General features: G+C 37.5%; 1 protein-coding gene across 1 annotated transcript in view; it reads right to left on the bottom strand.

Annotated features, from left to right (window-relative positions):
* Positions 1–1,310: 1,310 nt before the first annotated feature.
* Positions 1,311–19,241, bottom strand: part of GABRB1 (gamma-aminobutyric acid type A receptor subunit beta1) — a 473,522-nt gene continuing 455,591 nt past the window's right edge. The window contains exon 9 of the mRNA XM_049790155.1: positions 1,311–1,675. Coding sequence (XP_049646112.1) covers positions 1,331–1,675 — 345 coding nt within the window. The 3' untranslated portion in view covers positions 1,311–1,330. The remainder of the gene's footprint in view (positions 1,676–19,241) is intronic.

The following is a 19,241-nucleotide window of genomic DNA, read 5'->3' as shown; positions in this document are numbered from 1 at the left end:
TCATTTTTGAAGCGTTCCTCCCCCAATACTCTTTGACTCTCTGGAGCAGAGGTGAGGGAACACAGCATGATTTCATTCACAGAGAGTTTAGGCTAAAGACCTAAAATCAGGGTTGTTCTTTTGACATGAATTAAAAAAAAAAACCAAACAAACCAAAAATCAGTCCTCCTTCTCAAACTCATCTTTTTTTTTTCTTTGTTCACACCCTGTGGCCCTCAGGAGTTACTCCTGGCTCTGTTCTCAGAAGTCTCTCCTGGTAGGGTCGAGGGACCACATGAGATGCCGAGGATCAAACCAGGTCAATCCCAGGTCAGCCATGTACAAGGCAAACGTCCTACTAGTTGTGCTATAGCTCTAGTCTCCCCAATCTCATTTTTTTTTTGTTTTTCGGGCCACACCCGTTTGACGCTCAGGGGTTACTCCTGGCTAAGCGCTCAGGAATTGCCCCTGGCTTGGGGGACCATATGGGATGCCGGTGGATCAAACCGCGGTCCTTCCTTGGCTAGCGCTGGCAAGGCAGACACCTTGCCTCTAGCGCCACCTTGCCGCCCCCCCCCCCCAATCTCATTCTTAAGAAAAAAATGAAAAATGTTCTCAGCGACTCTGGATGGTAGATTCTAGTGGCAATTTAAAAATTACCTGCAACTCTAAAGAGACATTTTTCAGAACAGTGAACTGCCGGGTTAGCTTTAGGGTTAACCTTTTTGGACCATCACTCTCCTTCAGTGGAGTGGAGGACTGCTAGAGGGCGTTTGGAGGATTTGAGGGAGGGATGTCTTTCTTCCCTATCTATGTTCCACTCAATTATTTATTTTCCTGGAAAATTACAATGTGTCAATGGCTTTGTTTTCTCTTCTGAAATTCTAAAAACTGTGCTGATTTTTAAAATTCGTTTTGGCATGGCCTGACTTTGCTCCAGCCCACTTGGAAGCAGTGCACACATAAAGCTAGGCCCTCGTTTTTTGATCTTGTTGATAAAGTCACTACAATCCACGACAACTAGGAAGGACGACTAAAAAAGCCACCAAACGAATTTCTCTCTTTGTGTGTGTGCATGCGTGTGTGTTTGTAAACATGGCAATTCACAGAGCTCTCCAGAGAGCTGATAACCTGGACCACATTAGACTGGGTGGGTGGGTGGGGAGTAGATTTGTCTTTTGTGAGGGAAGTAAACATGGTACAGTCATAAAAATCGATATGCAAAACCTAACACAAATTGCATGGCTGAATTTCTTACCTCAAAAGACACAGCAGGAGGGCTGCGGGGGGACCTGCAGGGATTTCAAAGTCAAGAGTAAAGGAGTCATTTAAGGGACCATTAGGACAGATCTTAGTGCACATAGTAAAGCCAATACACGACGTTGAAAAGAGAAAATGTGATGGGAAAAAACATTCGGGACCACTTGTCGATGGAATTCACATCAGTCAAGTCGGGGATTTTGACTTTGAGCTGCGATGCACGTCTGCGGATGCGGCCCTTGTTGTGTGCAGCATGCCGGTCTAGCCCGCGCCCATAGCCCTCGCGGCCACTCAGGGGCTTGCGGTAGTGGAGGCTGGCACTGTCATAGGAGTACATGGTGGTCTTGGGGTCGCTCACACCGGTGAGCACTTCGGAGCCGCTCGTCTCGTTCCGGATCTCCAGAGTGCTCAGCAGGATGTTGCCATGGGCATCGACCTGCCAGAGTGGGGAACAGAGGAGAGAAACAGGCTCAGGCACAGATCCTGCAAGTTCAGTGGATTCTGTTAATCTCTAACTCATCCTCTGGATCTGAGTTTGGGGCTCGGGAAATTCCCTGTCGCTAGACATCTGGCTCTGACGGCCTCTTGGACTTAATGATGACCTGTCATCTGTCTCTCTGCCTTACCTGTCAATCTATCTGTCATCTTAGATCCTAGGTCACCCATCATCTATCTCTACCACTGCTTAATAAGATGCACTAGTATAAATGTGTGACGGTTTATATATATATAAATTTATTATGACTACTATTATTTTTTTTGGCCACATCTGGTGACACTCAGGGGTTACTCCTGGCTATGTGCTCAGAAATCGCTCATGCCTTGGGGGACCATATGGGATGCTGGGGGATCGAACCGCAGTCCGTCCTAGGATAGCGCCAGCTATGGACCACCACTCCGGCTCTCTCTATATAAATTTATATAGCATACAAATATATAAAATATATTTAAGTATAAGGTATTTATACATTTATATCATGTGAATAGCTTAATTCAGTATTTGAATATATGCTATATGGACAATATTGTGTATCTATACACAAACACAAAAAGTCAGATACCTACAGGGACAGTAACATAAATTTATATGTGTTCTTAATAAACTATCATTTATTGAATTTATATGTATGTATATATTTATTAACAAGGTCATGGAAATATTTCTTGTTATATTAGTTGTATATGGTAACATTTAAAACCAGAAACACATAGAAAATAAAACATTAAAAAATCAGATAATCTGGGGCCGGAGAGATAGCATGGAGATAAGGCGTTTGCCTTTCATGCAGGAGGTCATCGGTTCGAATCCCGGCGCCCCATATGGTCCCCCGTGCCTGCCAGGAGCTATTTCTGAGCAGAGAGCCAGGAGTAACCCCTGAGCACCGCCGGGTGTGGCCCAAAAAACAAAACAAAAAAAAAATCAGATAATCTTGGCAAGGGAGATGACTCAAAGAACTGGAGCCCAGATGGATCCCCCTGTGATATCCTAGTAGTCTTGGAATGTACTCCTCAAGCAGTGGTGTTATGGTCCCCCAAACAAAATACAACCAAAAAATTTAGATCATATTATTTTTGGAGTTCATTACTTATTATTAGTTTTGAAGTCACACATGTTGTGTTCAGGTCTTACTCCTTGTAGGGTTTGCGGACAATTTGGGGTGTGGAGAATGAACCCTGGGTTAACTGTGTAAAAAGAAAAGCGCAATAATCATTGTACTCTCTCCAGACCCTAGAGTTCATTATTCTTAACATGCTCAGTCTTCCACCCTTATTCTCTCTCCATATATACTTACAAATCCAAGTTCATCTGGCAAAATTTGCTTTACAATCTGCTATTGTCAGTTGTCATCTTTCCACTTAATAAATATTCTTCTGTGATATCATTATTAATAGCACATATGAATAAATCATCATGGAATTAACTTATTGTTAGAAATTAAGACTTATTTTACTTTTGTAGCATTAGATAGACAGGAACATCTTTCAGCCAAGTTTTGGTGCACATCCATAATATTTTCTCAGGAGTAAAATGAAAAAGTGCTAACAGAAGCACTTTTCTGGGTTAGAAAGTTTGTGTGGCTCCACTTTGACTCTTCTATTTGCACAAATGTGTCTTTTTGTCACTCCAGCGATAAATCCCAGTTATTCTTCATGTTTTCTTCAGCTATGCTCTTTCATCTACTTTTGAAACTGTAGAAAATGTGAGTGCATTTAAACTTCAATGTGGCTTTACTTAACTTCAAGCTGATGTATTTTGCAAAATGTTTCACTGGAGGCAATGGGGCTCATTCATGCAAATGAGTATAAAGTATTTCCAAGGGCTGCACAGGCATCTGTATTTAGATTGAGTGTCAGTAGTACCTGATATACAGTAAGTGCTTTGTAATAAATAGCTTTGCACTAAGATTATCCATGGTGAACTCTCATTGAAAGTCATAGATGAGAGAAGCAGGTAAATAAAGTATAAAAGATAATGATGAAAACATAGAGAAAAGTATAGGAAGAGGCAAACACAAATATGAGAAAAAAGAAAGAATAGTACAGAAGGTGACCTATGATGGTAAGATATCACAGAAGAGATAATTATGATTTATCATGCAATCACCATGCACCTAGCATTATGGTTGGCATTTCATAGATACCTATGTTTAATATACTCCACCACAACAAACTGCTTCAAGTTTACTCTACTGGTAAATACCAGGCCTGAGACTACTATCTAGACCATATCTAATATAATGTTCACATTTGCTTCTACAGAAAAGAATTCATTTCATAGATGTTGGCATACATTACATCTTGCAGTATAGTTAGTGATAACAGTTAGCTGGAGTGAGAAGTGGTGACTGAATTTGCCTTTCTCTCCCTCCATTTCCATCTTCATGGCTTCCATCTGCAAAGTCTTTTTTTTATAATTATCTTTATTTAAACACCGTGATTACAAACATGATTATAGTTGTATGATTACAGTCATGTAAAGAACACCCCCTTCACCAGTGTAACATTCCCACCACCAATCCCAGATCTCCCTCCTCCCTACCCCCCCACACCTGTACTCAAAACAGGCTTTCTACTTCATTCACATTGTTATGATAGTTTTCAGTGTAGCCATCTCTCCAACTGTACTCATCACTCTATGTGATGAACTTCATGTCATGAGCTGCCCCTACCAGCCCTCATCTCTCTTGTCTCTGAGATACTGTTAAAAATGCCTTCATTTTTCTTAAAGCCCATAGATGAGTGAAACCATTCTGCATCTTTCTCTCTCCCTCTGACTTACTTCACTCAGCATAATAGATTCCATGTACATCCATGTATAGGAAAATTTCATGACTTCATCTCTCCTGACGGCTGCATAGTATTCCATTGTGTATATATACCACAGTTTCTTTAGCCACTCATCTGTTGAAGGGCATCTTGGTTGTTTCCAGAGTCTTGCTATGGTAAATAGTGCTGCAGTGAATATAGGTGTAAAGAAGGGGTTTTTGTATTGTATTTTTGTGTTCCTAGGGTATATTCCTAGGAGTGGTATAGCTGGATTGTATGGTAGCTCAATTTCCAGTTTGTGAAGGAATATCCATATCGCTTTCCATAAAGTTTGTACTAGACGGCATTCCCACCAGCAATGAAAAAGAGTTCCTTTCTCTCCACATCCCCGCCAGCACTGCTTGTTTTCCTTTTTTGTGATGTGTGCCAATCTCAGTGGCTTGACGTGGTACCTCATAGTAGTGTTGATTTGCATCTCCCTGACGATTAGTGATGTTGAGCATCTTTTCATGTGCCTTTTGGCCATTTGCCTTTATTTTTCAAAGTGTCTGTTCATTTCTTCTTCCCATTTTTGATGGGGTTAGTTGTTTTTTTCTTGTATAGTTCTGTCAGTACCTTGTAAATTTTAGATATTAGCCCTTTATCTGATGAGTATTGAGTGAATAATTTCTCCCACTCAGTGGGTGGCCTTTGTATTCTGGGCACTATTTCCTTTGAAATGCAGAAGCTTCTCAGCTTAATATAGTCCCATCTGTTTATCTCTGCTTCCACTTGTTTGGAAAGTGCTGTCTCCTCCTTAAAGATGCCTTTAGTCTCAATGTCCTGGAGTGTTTCACCTACATGTTGTTCTATATACCTTATAGTTTCAGATCTGATATCAAGGTCTTTAATCCATTTGGATTTTACCTTTGTACATGGTGTTAGCTGGGGGTCTGAGTTCGCTTTTTTGCAAGTGGCTAACCAGTTGTGCCAACACCACTAGTTGAATAGGCTTTCCTTGCTCCATTTAGGATTTCTTGCTCCTTTATCAAAAACGAGGTGGTTATATGTCTGAGAAACCTTCTCTGAGTACTCAAGCCTATTCCACTGATCTGAGGTTCTGTCTTTATTCCAATACTATGCTGTTTTTATAACTATTGCTTTGTAATACAGCTTAAAACTGGGGAAAGTAAAGCCTTCCATGTTCCTTTTTTCAAGGAGTGTTTTAGCTATTCGAGGTTGTTTATTGTTCCAGATGAATTTCAGAGTATTTGATCCACTTCTTTGAAGAATGTCATGGGTATCTTCAGAGAAATCGCATTAAATCTGTACAATGCTTTTGGAAGTATTGCCATTTTAATGATGTTGATCCTGCCAATCCATGAGCAAGGTATGTGTTTCCATTTCCACGTGTCCTCTCTTTTTTCTTGGAGCAGTGTTTTGTAGTTTTCTTTGTATAGATCCTTCACATCTTTAGTCAGGTTGACTCCAACATATTTAAGTTTGTGTGGCACTAATGTGAATGGGATTGTTCTCTTAATGTCCATTTCTTCCCTATCATTATTAGTGTATAAAAAGACCATTGATTTTTGTGTGTTAATTTTGTAGCCTGCCACTTTGCTATATGAATCTTTTATTTCTAAAAGCTTTTGGTAGAGTCTTTAGGGTTTTCTAAGTAGAGTATCATGTCATCTGCAAACAGTGAGAGCTTGACTTCTTCCTTTTCTATCCTTTTCTATCTATATTCCCTTGATATCTTTTTCTTTCCTAATCGCTATAGCAAGTAATTCCAGTACTATGTTGAATAGGAGTGGTGAGAGAGGACAGCCTTGTCTTGTATCAGAATTTAGAAAGAAGGATTTTAGTTTATCTCCATTGAGGATAGTATTTGACACTGGCTTCTGGTAGATGGCTTTAACTATATTGAGAAAGGTTCCTTTTATTCCTATCTTGCTGAGAGTTTTCATTAAGAATGGGTGTTGAACCTTATCAAATGCTTTTTCTGCGTCTATTGATATGATCATGTGATTTTTATTTTTCTTGTTTATGTTGTGTATTATGTTGATAGATTTATGGATGTTAAACCAGCCTTGCATTCCTGGGATGAAACCTACTTGATCAAAGTGAATGATCTTCTTGATGAGGCACTGGATCCTGTTCGCCAGGATTTTGTTGAGGATCTTTGCATCTGTGTTCATCAGGGATATTGGTCTGTAATTTTCTTTTTTTGGCAGCATCTCTATCAGGTTTTGGTATTAAGGTGATGTTGGCTTCATAAAAGAGCCCGCCAGGATTGGTAGTAGTTCCTCTTGAAAGGTTTGAAAGAATTCATTTGTGAATCCATCAGGGCCTGGGCTTTTGTTTTTGGGCAAATTTTTGATTACAGTTTTAATTTTCTCAATAGTGATGGGGGTGTTTAGATATGTTACATCTTTTTTATTCAACCATGGAAGGTTATTTGAGTTCAAAAATTTATCCATTTCGTCCAGGTTCTCATATTTAGTGGCTAGAATTTCTCAAAGTATTCTCTGAATACCCTTTGAATCTCTGCAGTATCTGTAGTGATCTCCCCCTTTTCAGTTCTAATACACGTTATCAAGTTTCTCTCTCTCTTTTGCTTTGTGAGTTTTGCCAATGGTCTATCAATCTTGTTTATTTTTTCAAAGAACCAACTTCTGCTTTCGTTGATCTTTCGGATTGTTTTTTGGGTTTCCACTTCATTGATTTCTGCTCTCAGCTTAGTTATTTCCTTCTGTCTCCCTATTTTTGGGTCCTTTTGTTGAGCACTTTCTAGTTCTATTAGCTGTGTCATTAAGCTACTCAGGTAAGCTCCTTCTTCTTTCCTGATGTGTGCTTGCAAAGCTATAAATTTTCCTCTCAGTACTGCTTTTGCTGTGTCCCATAAGTTCTGATAGTTTGTGTCTTTATTGTCATTTGTTTCCAGGAACCTTTTGATTTCCTCCTTGATTTCATCTTGGACCCACTGGTTATTCAGTATGAGGCTGTTTAACTTCCAGGTGTTAAAGTTTTTCTTCTGTGTCCCTTTGTAGTTCACATCTAACTTCAGAGCCTTGTGGTCAGCAAAGGTAGCCTGCAAAATTTCTATCTTTTTGATTTTATGGAGGTATGTTTTATGTGCCAGCACGTGGTCTATCCTGGAGAATGACCTATGTACATTGGAAAAGAATGTGTATCCAGGTTTCTGAGGATGGAGTGTCCTATATATATCTACTAGGCCTCTTTCTTCCATTTCTCTTTTCAGGTCTAGTATATTTTTGTTGGGTTTCCATTTGGTTGACCTATCAAGTGTTGACAAGCCTGTGTTGAGGTCTCCCACAATTATTGTGTTATTATTGATATCCTTCTTCAGATTTGTCAACAATTATATTAAATGCTTTGCTGATCCCTCATTGGGTGTCTATTTGTTTAGCAGAGTGATTTCTTCCTGCTGTACAAATCCCTTTATTAGTACATAATATCCATCTTTGTCCCTTACAACTTTTTCTGAGTATAAAGTTTGTGTCATCTGATATTAGTATGGCCACCCCCGCTTTTTTAAGGGTGTTGTTTGCTTGAATGATTTTCCTCCAGCCTTTGATTTTGAGTCTATGTTTATTCTGACTATTCAGGTGTGTTTCTTGTATGCAGCAGAAGGTTGGATTGAGTGTTTTGATCCATTTCACCACTCTGTGTCTCTTATTGGGTGCATTTAGTCCATTGACATTGAGAAAAATAATTGTCATGGGATTTATTGCCATCTTTGTGTAGAAGTTTGGTGTTTTTTTTTCTGTCTTGTCTTTAGAATAGATCTTTCAGTTTTTCTTTTAAGGCTGGTTTTGAGTCTGCAAAGTTTTTGAGCTGTTGTTTATCTGTGAAGCCATGTATACATCCTTCAAACCTGAAATTGAGTTTTGCTGGGTGCAGTATTCTTGGTGAAGCATTTATTTCATTGAGTTTTGCCACTATCTTCCACCACTGCTTTCTGGCCTTGAGTGTTTCTGGTGACAGGTCTGCTGTAAATTTTAAGGATGCTCTCTGGAATGTAATTTCCCTTTTCGATCTTGCTGCTTGCAGTATTCTATCTCTATCTGTGGGTATCATCATGGTGACTAGAATGTGTCTTGGGATATTTCTCCTGGAGTCTTTTTTTGCTGGTACTCTTCAGGCATGCAGGATTTGGTGACATGTTTCCTTTAGTTCTGGTAGTTTCTCTGTGATGATGTTCTTTCTGGAGATTTTCTTCTTGGGTCTCTGGGACTCCAATGATTTTAAAGTTGTTTCTGTTGAGCTTATCAAAGACTTCTATTTTCATCTGCTCATATTCTTTGAAGAACTTTTCCATTGTCTGATCCTTTGATTTAAGGCTTTTTTCCAATCTCTTCTGCCGTGTAATGTTTTTATGCATCTCATCTTACAAAGCACTAATTCTATCCTCAGCTGCTTTTAACCTGTTGGAAAGCTCATCCATTATGTTCTTCAATTCGTCTACTGAGTTTTTCAGACCTGTTATTTGACCTGATATTTCAGTTTGGAGTTTTCTGATTTTTATCTTCATATTCTCTTGATTTTTATTAGTGTTCTGATTTATACTTTCTTTGAGTTCTCTGAGCAATCTCCATATTTCTTCTCTAAACTCCATTTCTGAATGACTGCTTAGGTGGTTGGCCATTGTTGGGTCATCAGAGTTTCCATCTTCATTCTCTATGGCTGAAGTTGGTCTGCGTAGTTTCCCCATTGTCACACATATGCTGTCAGTTTTTCTACGTGTTGTGGTGGTACTCATTGGCTAGGTGGAGTGCGCGGCCTTGCTCCTCTGCTTCTACCCTTTATAGGTGGGCTTAAGGGGGCCAGCAGAGTCAGCTTTATCTGCAACTCCGGCCAGGAAAGACTCACCTCAGCCGAGGCAAGCCATCAGGGGATGAATGCCAGAGAAGATCAAAGTTCCCAGGTTGAAGCAAGCTGGGGGAGGCCCCAAAATGTCTGCCGAGCCTAAGGGGCCCAGCAGTCAGCTTTATCCACAACTCCGCCTGGAAACTCACCTCAGCCGAGGCAAGTTGTCAGGGGATGAATGCCAGAGAAGATCAAAGTTCCCAGGTTGAAGCAAGCCCAGGGAAGCCCCAAAATGTCTGCCGAGCTTACGGGGCCCAGCAGAGTCTTTCTTATCCACAACTCCTGCAAAGTCTTTTAGCCTGAGTTATCCACTATGTTCTTGTGTGATACTTTCAATGGCTTTTATGTTTATGAGTTATTAATAACTATGTTAATAACTATTAAATCTTACTGAATAGTTTAAACAAATTATAAGCACTAACTGGGCATATTGTCTTACTTATTATTTCTTTTTTTTTTTGGTCATACCTGTCAGTGCTCAGGGGCCACTTTTGGCTCTGTACTCAGAAATCACTTCTGGCAGACTTGAAGGACCATATGGGATGCTGGGATTCGAACCACTGTTCGTCTTGGATTGGCTGTGTGCAAGGCAAATGCCCTACTGCTGTGCTATCTCTCTGGCCCCTTGTCTCATTTATTTAGCCTATTTTTTCATGTTAATAATGCTTATTTTAAGACTTAATTTAAATCTAAGTTCCCTTCATATATTAATGTATATTCCCCGTTTAAAGAAATCTAAAATGAATTGAAAGGAAGTAAAGTAATATGCACGTTACCTCTTCAGTAATAGTTTAGCAAACCAAGGTATCTAAAAGGATAAAAGGGAAAGTTTGAGAAAGAGGGAGAAAGACGAAAAGTGTCTACCATAGGGACAGGCTGGGTGAGAGTGGCAGTAGGACAATGGGAGAATACTGGAGAAATTGGTGGTGGGAATGAACATTGGTGAAGGGATGGGTGTTGAAACACTTTATGATAGAAACTAATCTATTGCCAACTTTTCAACTCTGTATCTTATAGTGATTTAATAATTAAAAAAAGAGAAAGTAGCCTGAAGAGTATTCTCTGTATTTTTGCACTCACTTTTCTATGCTCTCTCTTAAGGCCAAACAAAACACACCTCTGCTTTTGAGTCTGGTTTTGTATCTAAGTCTTCTGATAGATAGAAATCTCTAGTTCTTGCTATTCATTTATTATTTAACAGTTATACATTGGATTATTACTAATTTTTAGAGTTAAATTCTAACTTCTTAGAGAAGAACAGTCCTCTACATAATGCTGAGAGTAAGGTATTTCCTGCTTTCCATACAAGATGTTCAGAATGGGCTTGCCATGACATGCCACTTTCAGTTGTGGATTATTTCAAGCTGAGGTAATTTTATACCATGCAGTTTTAGGAGAAACTGTTTATCACTCTCTGCTACTTAGAACAAAACTGAGAAAACACAAAATTAGGGTTACTACCAGAAATAATCTATGCTAATAAGCTATATAGATGGTATAACAGAGGCCTACTTATAGAGCTTTAATTTATTAATTTATTAAGATAACATTTTTGTCTTCTCTTTGACACCAACTATAGCTAGTGAAGTGGTTGGGAATAAAAAAATGAGGGTCTAAAAAACCAAGATATCTAATTACAGAAGATTGACTGTGACAACAGCAACCAAGCAGAAATTTTCCTGGGGCCATAAAGAAAGACCTTGGGGTTTGGAAATTAACATGCCCGGAGTCTGTAGTCAATTTCATGACAGTTTGCTTCAAGGGTAGAGACACTCTGTAACTTAGGCCAAGGAAATTTCCTTTCTAATTTCCCCAATGTTTACTGTGCCTATAGAAAAAAAAAGCCACATCTGCCCCCCTTTTTTATATGTCCTCCTACAAATTGAGAAAATAAAAATAAAGTAATGGGACCCAGGGGCAAAACAATTTCAGGAGCATTGAGTGGAAATAAAAATGGTTAGATCTAAATAGTCAAACCAATAGAATCAAGAATTTTGAAGCTAAGTGGATTCATTAAAAGGGCTAAGGAGAATTGAGAAGGTGAAAATAGAATCAAGAGACCCAAACTACAACAAGCTAAACAAAAAATAAACCTGTTACACTAGCAGTCCAGGGGGCAAAGGGTGGAGGTGTGGGGTATATGCTGGGAACTATGGTGGAGCAAGGTCAACAATGGTGGTGGGAATGACCTTAACTCACTATAACTATATACCTGAAATACAACTGTGAAAGACTTGTAATTCACATTGGATTTAATAAAAATTTAAAAAAGAGAAAAAATGAGGGTAGTGGTGGTATAAAAGAAAGGAGGGATTAGATATTTTAGAATAATTAATTCAAGAAAATGAAGTGCATTAATTACATTTAGAATTAGATAGGAGTAGTGATTTAAAATATTTAACAAATTAGGCTAAGAGAATTATGGTATCAGCACAAATGAGTGGGTGGAGTCTGTATGGATAAAGGCAACCTTTGGAACTGGTTGAATTCATAATATTATATCATTAGGTATCCCAGTACAAGTGCTGGAAATGGTGATAATAGTAGATCAGAATAAAATATGAGAGTTAGAGCTAGAGTTAGCAAAGAGATATTATAAACTAGAGGGTAGAAAGAATCAAGAGAGTATAATGATGAATAAACGAAGGAGAAAAGAGGGTATCAAACGGAGAGTTTTCAATAGTATTCACAAATATGCAAATAAGAAAATAGAAAATTATGGTGGTCTGAATTTTCTGAATGTTTATATCTTTTATCTCTCTCAATTTATGGAATGTCCAAGGTGATAGCATCTAGAGTTGGAGTCTTTGGGAGTTAGCTATTGAGGGTAGAGCCCTAATGAAAGTAACTATTAATCTTATAATGAGATATCATGGAGGTTCCTAGTTCATTACAATATAAGGAGATAGAAACAGTAGTCTCTGACCTACATGAGATCCCTCAACTAATCATGACAGTACTCTGATCTTGGTCTTCTAACTTGTAGAAGATTAATTTGCTATAATAAACCATCCATAAATTTGAATAGACTGATATATAAAATTAATAAATTCATCTGTAAGGTTATTAGGCTTCTAGAATAAAAGTTATCACAAAACCTAAATAGCAAAAGATTACACATTTACATAGTAGTCAAGTGAAGGGGGTTTGAATGGAAACTCCTTTTTCCAAAGTTTTCAGGTCAAAGTAAAGAATAAAGCACATTAAATCAGGAGAGCATGTCGAATCAGTATCAGCTATCAAATGAAATTGGGAGAAAACCCAGTAGAAAAAAGAGTTAAGAAAAATATATGTTCTGGAAATGTGTGAGGAAGTTGAAAATATGAAAAAAATATCAGGCTATCTTTATAAATGGGAATTTTCCACACATTGTTCTTGAAGTTAGAGTATCTCTAAGTTATGGGGACATATAAGACTATGGAATTTATCTACTTGAGGCTGTGTAATAGGGAAGGTTATTGGAGATGACATTGTACATGTATGGTACATGTGATCTCTGACCTGTAACAGATAATCTTCTAACTTTTTTCTTATCTCTTTCTATCCATCTATTCACATATATCTGTAGTAGAACCCTATGGTTTAAAAGGTCACACAAAGGAAAATTTATGTTTCTACTAAAGAGGGTAAGAAATAGACATGAGGAACAAAGAGGTAAATTCCTTAGAAAGGACAGGTACATTAGACATTCAGGAAGTCCATACAAGTTTTATTGTTATTTGTTTGTTTGCTTTTTTTTGGTACTCTGTGAGATTCAGGAGAATAATAAAATAATAAAATATAAATTTTTGTTCTTTTTTTTTCACACCCAGTGATGCTCAGAGGTTACTCCTGGCTATATCCTGGCTTGGGAGACCATATGGGACTCTCAGATTGAACGCAGGTTCATCCTGGGTCAGCTGCATGCAAGGCCAGTGTCCTACCACTGTGTTATTGCTCTTAAGGCAACTTTCATAAATACAAGAGTAAAACATTATACTGTGAGAACAACTCAGGATTTTAAAACATTTGAATATTGACTACAAATAGGGACCATAAAAAAAATTTTGGGTGTCATAAAGAGTTCTATAAGAAGAAGAAGCTTAGGGGCCGGAGAGATAGCATGGAGGTAAGGCATTTGCCTTTCATGCAGAAGGACGGTGGTTCGAATCCCGGCATCCCATATAGTCCCCTGTGCCTGCCAGGGGCGATTTCTGAGCATAGAACTAGGAGTAACCCCTGAGCGCAGCCGGGTGTGACCCTAAAACCAAAAAAAAAAAAAAACAAACAAACAAACTTAAAATGAGCCTTAAAGAATGGTGAGAGGGCAGAGCAGAAGATTGAAAACTGGAAATTATTTCTTCCTGGTTTTGTTATTAACTATTTGGATAACCTTTGATTATCATACATATAGGATTTGTAAACAATATTTTATAATACTAATTTATAAACAGTAAGTATTCACTAGGTAATCATGAAGGTTTATTTCCAGTTTTCATTGATCTTTGATTGCAGACTATTCCAGTATGAGGATACAGCATGTGAAAAACTACTTGTAAATCAGAAACACTTTATCTGTACTATATGCACCATTAAGTTACATTATAATGAAATCTCAATATCAGTAAACAAGTTACTGGAATTCAGAAGAAGCCAGTGATGCATATAGACACTCCTCATTAAGCAGAAGTCATGGCAAATAAAGTACATCTTTATTTAGCTATTTTGGTTAACTTTGGTGCAAAATCAAATATAGTTAAAATTTACTGGATTTTTAACAAACTTGTGTAAAGTCTTCCAACAATTTGGTCTCCTAGAATTGTAGCTTCAGCTGGTCTGTTATAATGATATGAGTTGTAATGTGTGTGTCTGTGTGTGTGTGTTGTGTGATAGCACAGTCAACAAATTTGTTCTGAGGTCTGATATTTCATTTTTCAACCTCTTAGCTTTGATTTCATAAGGAGAGGTATGTGGTAACTACATTACTGCCAGTATCAGCAACTTGATGCTCTAATTTCTGCCCTTTGTAAGAGGTGTGGTTTCCCCTTTTTCAATATGTAAGAACATTTCTGTATATTTATAGCTGACACAGATTTCCAGAATTAATGCTCATGGAAATGTGACTGCTTCATACCACTCATACACCCCTAGCACACACATGCGCGCTCACACACACATTTTTAGAAGTAGTAAGCAGCTACATCTGGAGTTGTCTAACACTGTCTGCTAACTGGGAAATAACATCTGAGTTTAATATAATCTTAACATCAAATAATTTTTGTGGGGAGAAATTTGTGCCATATCAAATTGGGCTCAGTGCTTACTCTTGTGTCTGTGCTTAGAGATCACTCCAGAGTGTCTGAGGGGACCATATATAGGTATTAGGGATTGAACTCAAGTTGACTATGAGCAAGGTATGTGCCTTTAATGCCTTATTATTTCTCCAATCCTCTACATAAAAGATTTTCGAACCTTGAAGTAGACATAAACGAAGCAAAATAAAATGTCAACACACTGGATTTCAAAGGCAAGAAGACTAAGACTAAGAAAACTTTCTAAGTGGAGTTTGAGCCCAGGAGATCATCATTTCTATCTCTCAACACTGCAAAATATTGGATTTGAGTTTAGTAAAAATAAATACAATTGGGGCTGGATAGATAACACAGCAGTAGGGCCTTTGCCTTGCACGTTGCCAACCCAGGACTAATCCAGGTTTGATTCCTGGTATCCCCTGTGCCTGCCAGGAGCAATTTTTGAGCACAGAGCCAGGATAACTTCTGAGCGCCGCTGGGTATGACCCCAAAACCAAAACAACAACAAAATCACAACAAATAATTATTATTAAGGCTTCAGAAAGGGCTATAAACCCCAAACCTTCCCTTTAAGTTCAATTACAAAAATGCAGGATCTATTTATTAGATACTAATAAAGGGGAGCAGAGAATATGGGTTTACTGCAGAAGCTTCAAGAAATTGGTAGCATTTTACCCTTATTCCACTTCATAACTATTTTACATGCTACAAATATTTTAAATAGACCTTGAACACAATAAAATGTCATTAAATTATCATTAACTAATAATTATAATAATAATATTCTTCACATAATTTAATTAATTAATATAATTAAAAAGATAATGATAATTAATGATTAATTGTTAAAAATTAGTTATTGGTGTTATTAAATTATTATTATTAAATTTCTCATGTGTTTATTTGATAAATACTTGTCATATGTCCACAGTGCTTCATGTACTTCCCACTAAGATGGTATCTATAAGTAATAGAATAGACATCCTTGCATATTTTACAAATGACACATTTCAACAATCCTGCAATTTTATGCTCACCTATACAAACCCTGAGACTGGTTCATAGGTTCTGAATTGGTTTTGATTAACTCTAAATATCTGACTGGACAAATGTAACCTCTTTTAACCTCATGTTATTAGATCTTTTTCTCATTCACTTTTTGAAGTTTTCTGGTTTGCTACCATGAGGTTTTCCTTCTCTGTGTCTCCTTTTACTTTGCCATATGTTTTTGAAGGCCATGATAGTGGCCTTGAAGCTTACTATCACAGGCAAATCAGTGGGGACTGTCTGGAATTTCATTGCATGAAGACCTGAGAGGTGGAGGGAAATTCTTGTTCTGGCTGGTGAACTTCTTTTTTTCCTACAAGTGCAGTAGTTGTCAACCACACAATCTCTGTTTTTAAATTCTGAGAACACAACACTTTTGAAAAGAGGCTAGTGAACAATACACAGGTTCTTGAGTCTTGGGTACTTATTCTATTTTTATTTTTGGAATACAGTATTCAGAAGTTATTTGAAGATTCTTGGCTTGTCTCTCTGGTGGCACTGGGGTCACTATGCAGTGCCCTGGATCTAATATAGTCCTCTGGCAGGTAAAGTACACCAAACTGCCCCTCAAATTCCTAATATTTACATTCTGTGGAGGGAAGCAGTCAATAACCTGCACCAACATTAGATTTTAGTAAGGTACATTATATTCTGTTTCTGCATACATGCCAGATATTAAGTTCAGGGTTCACACATACAAAGTAAGTGCTCTATTCTTGAGCTACACCCAGTTCTTCTATGCATTGTTTTCAATGCATTCTTCTATGTATCAGAAAAATATAACCAGCACACTAACTTGGTGCATGTTTTTCTTATTATATTCATGCTCATATTTCATTATGAGTTAAAAAACTTTAAAGTAATTGATGTTTCTTTATTTAATCCTGAACCTTACTAGAGGATAGCCAATAAGGTAATCATGTCATTATTATACTTAGCAGTCTCAAAAATACTCAGAACTAAACTTCTGATTTTCTTTGTTATCCAACTTTATCCTCTCCTGGTGTGTTATTACAACATTGCCCCAGATAAATGGGCACTTTATCTTATTCACTTGTTTTTCTAGAACTGATAAATATCCATTAAATTAGTGAGTAATTGTAAAAGTGATAAAGGGACATGAGAGATTAATTGGCTAATCTATTTTTCCCAGTTATATTGTAAAAAAATATCTTCTCTACACTACCGTGAAAATACTTTTGAGTGATAATTAACACTTATAGTCAAGTATAAGAAGTTATATTTATACATTTTTAATTTGAGGTGGGTCACTTCCTGTCTCAGTGGTCAGTATTCAGGGGTCATTTCTGGCAGTTTGGGAACCATATTTGATTTTGGGGATGAAACTGCTGCGTCACTTTCAAGGCAAAACATTTAACCTCTCTGTTATCCTTCTATTCCCCCCTTACTCCCTCACCCTCCTTATGTTGTTGGAAGTCACACCTGGCAGTGTTTGGTGGCTACTACCAATTCTTTGTTCCATGATTGCTCTCAGTGGTGCTTGGGGGGCCATGTAGTGCTGAAGATTGAACCAGGGTCAATTACATACTAGGCAAGCACCTTACCAGATGTACTATCTCTCTTGCTCTATAAGTTGTTGTAGTAAAGGAGATTCTACTTGATGATGTAGATGGATCTCATTCTAACACTTGGACGTTTTAAGATAAAATACCGAAGTTTCCAAGAGAAAAAATTCTGTCTCAAGACTATAATACAGTCTTATTATACCTTGAGTTTCTGGCATGCACTACAAATTTTGAACAGAAGATAACAATATTAGTATCACCTGGGTTTTCAACCTGCCCTACAAATTTTAGACTTGCCATCTTACAGAATACTAACTGACAATTCTTCACAATTATTCAGAATTAGTACCTTTTTGTATGTATCATGTATCTGTTTCTATTTGTTTTGTTTCTCTGGAGAATTCTGATTAATAAAAAGGGCATGGAAAAATCATGAGGGTGATCTTCAAATGACAATAGTGTAATTATTATTTTTATTTCTTATGTATAAATTTTTGGAAAAAATTCATTTTTTACTTTGCGATTATTCTTTTACCCATCCCTTTCATCTCACCCAGCCTCCCTTTCTCTCTGCACTGGCCCCTCCCATCTCCATGAAGTGCCTGAGGGCTGTAAAAAATGATGCAGGTTCATAGAATTGAACTGTTCTGGATGTTTTCAATATAGAAATAGAACAGAACTCATTGCAATGTAATTGGAATAAAATATAATCTTGTTTTCAGTGGCAGTTTTAAAACCCTGTTGAGAAATACCTCTAGGCTCAATCTATTTGCAAACAGAAGTTATTTCCTTCATGCTCACCAATTCAAATAGAGTCAAATTTACTGAGTAGTTCTAAAGCTCAGAGCAGAAAGCCAAGTGAAGCGATTTTGGCCACAGGAATGGGCTGTCCTCCAGGAGCACAGTCAACCTGCAGAGGTTGTCAAATGAAATGGTGCCTGCTCTTGCAGAGAGCAGAGACACATAGCCACATTGCCACCTTCCTGTCCAAATCATGCTTAGAAGAAACCTTAATATTATTCCCAGAACAGTTAAAAGATAAGAACCTAACCTGTAGAAATCTAGACAAATGCATATTTTTCATGAAATGAAACTAGAAAAGATAAAATGAAATGGTGGATAATTTTTCTAGAATATTCCTCAGCTAGTCATGCTTATTTCGAATTCCCTTTCGTTTTCTAATTTCTTTCAGCCTCTGTATGTATAAACTCTACTGGCTCCTCTTTAATCCTGCTTCAAGTACTTTCTTTCTGCCATCATTTCTTGCTGAATTATTGAGCTATCTCTTTCCAGATATTCGGTCCTATAGTCTTTTTCTCCATAAAGCAGACAAAATAATCTTTTTAAAAGGCATAGGATATCCTATTTCTTATATTTATTATTTTCTAAAATATTTTTCAAGAGCTAAAATAAAAGCCACATTTACCATATAAATCCACAAGGCCCCACAATACCTCTTTCTTATTTCCTACCTTATGTCCTGAGGTCTCTGTTCCTGCCTTTTGGTTGAATATAATTGACCTACTAAGTTCTGCCATATTTTACTCTGGTTACTTTCATCTGCAGCCTCTTGTCCGGATTGTTACTAAGGTAGTTCTCATCATTTTTTTTTCTTTCTGATTGCATTCATGCTGTGAGATCATGTGTTTATTTACATGTTTGTCAAGGATCTCAAATAAAAGGTTACTCCCAGAATGGCCGTTGCTATTTTTTTTTTGTAGCAGCTCATCTTTATCTCTCAGCATTTTCAAAACAGAGACTGAACTACCTTAAGGAGAAGTAGAGAAATTTTAGATTGAAGAAATGATGCTCAGACTTTTAATGATATCCCTGATCTCTGTTTGTCACAGTTTGAGTTTCAGTGGATAAAGACACTCGAGTAGCTAGAACTTCTAGGGTAGTAATTCTCAAATATGAGTCTGAGTACAGATCACTTGGTAAGCTTGTTAAATACAGATATTTGAGGTATGGAGAAATAATAGAAGAGGTAAGGCACTTGCCT

Source organism: Suncus etruscus, chromosome 16 (genome assembly GCF_024139225.1).
Source record: "Suncus etruscus isolate mSunEtr1 chromosome 16, mSunEtr1.pri.cur, whole genome shotgun sequence".
NCBI classification, from domain to species: domain Eukaryota; kingdom Metazoa; phylum Chordata; class Mammalia; order Eulipotyphla; family Soricidae; genus Suncus; species Suncus etruscus.
This window is presented reverse-complemented; position numbering and strand designations above follow the sequence as displayed.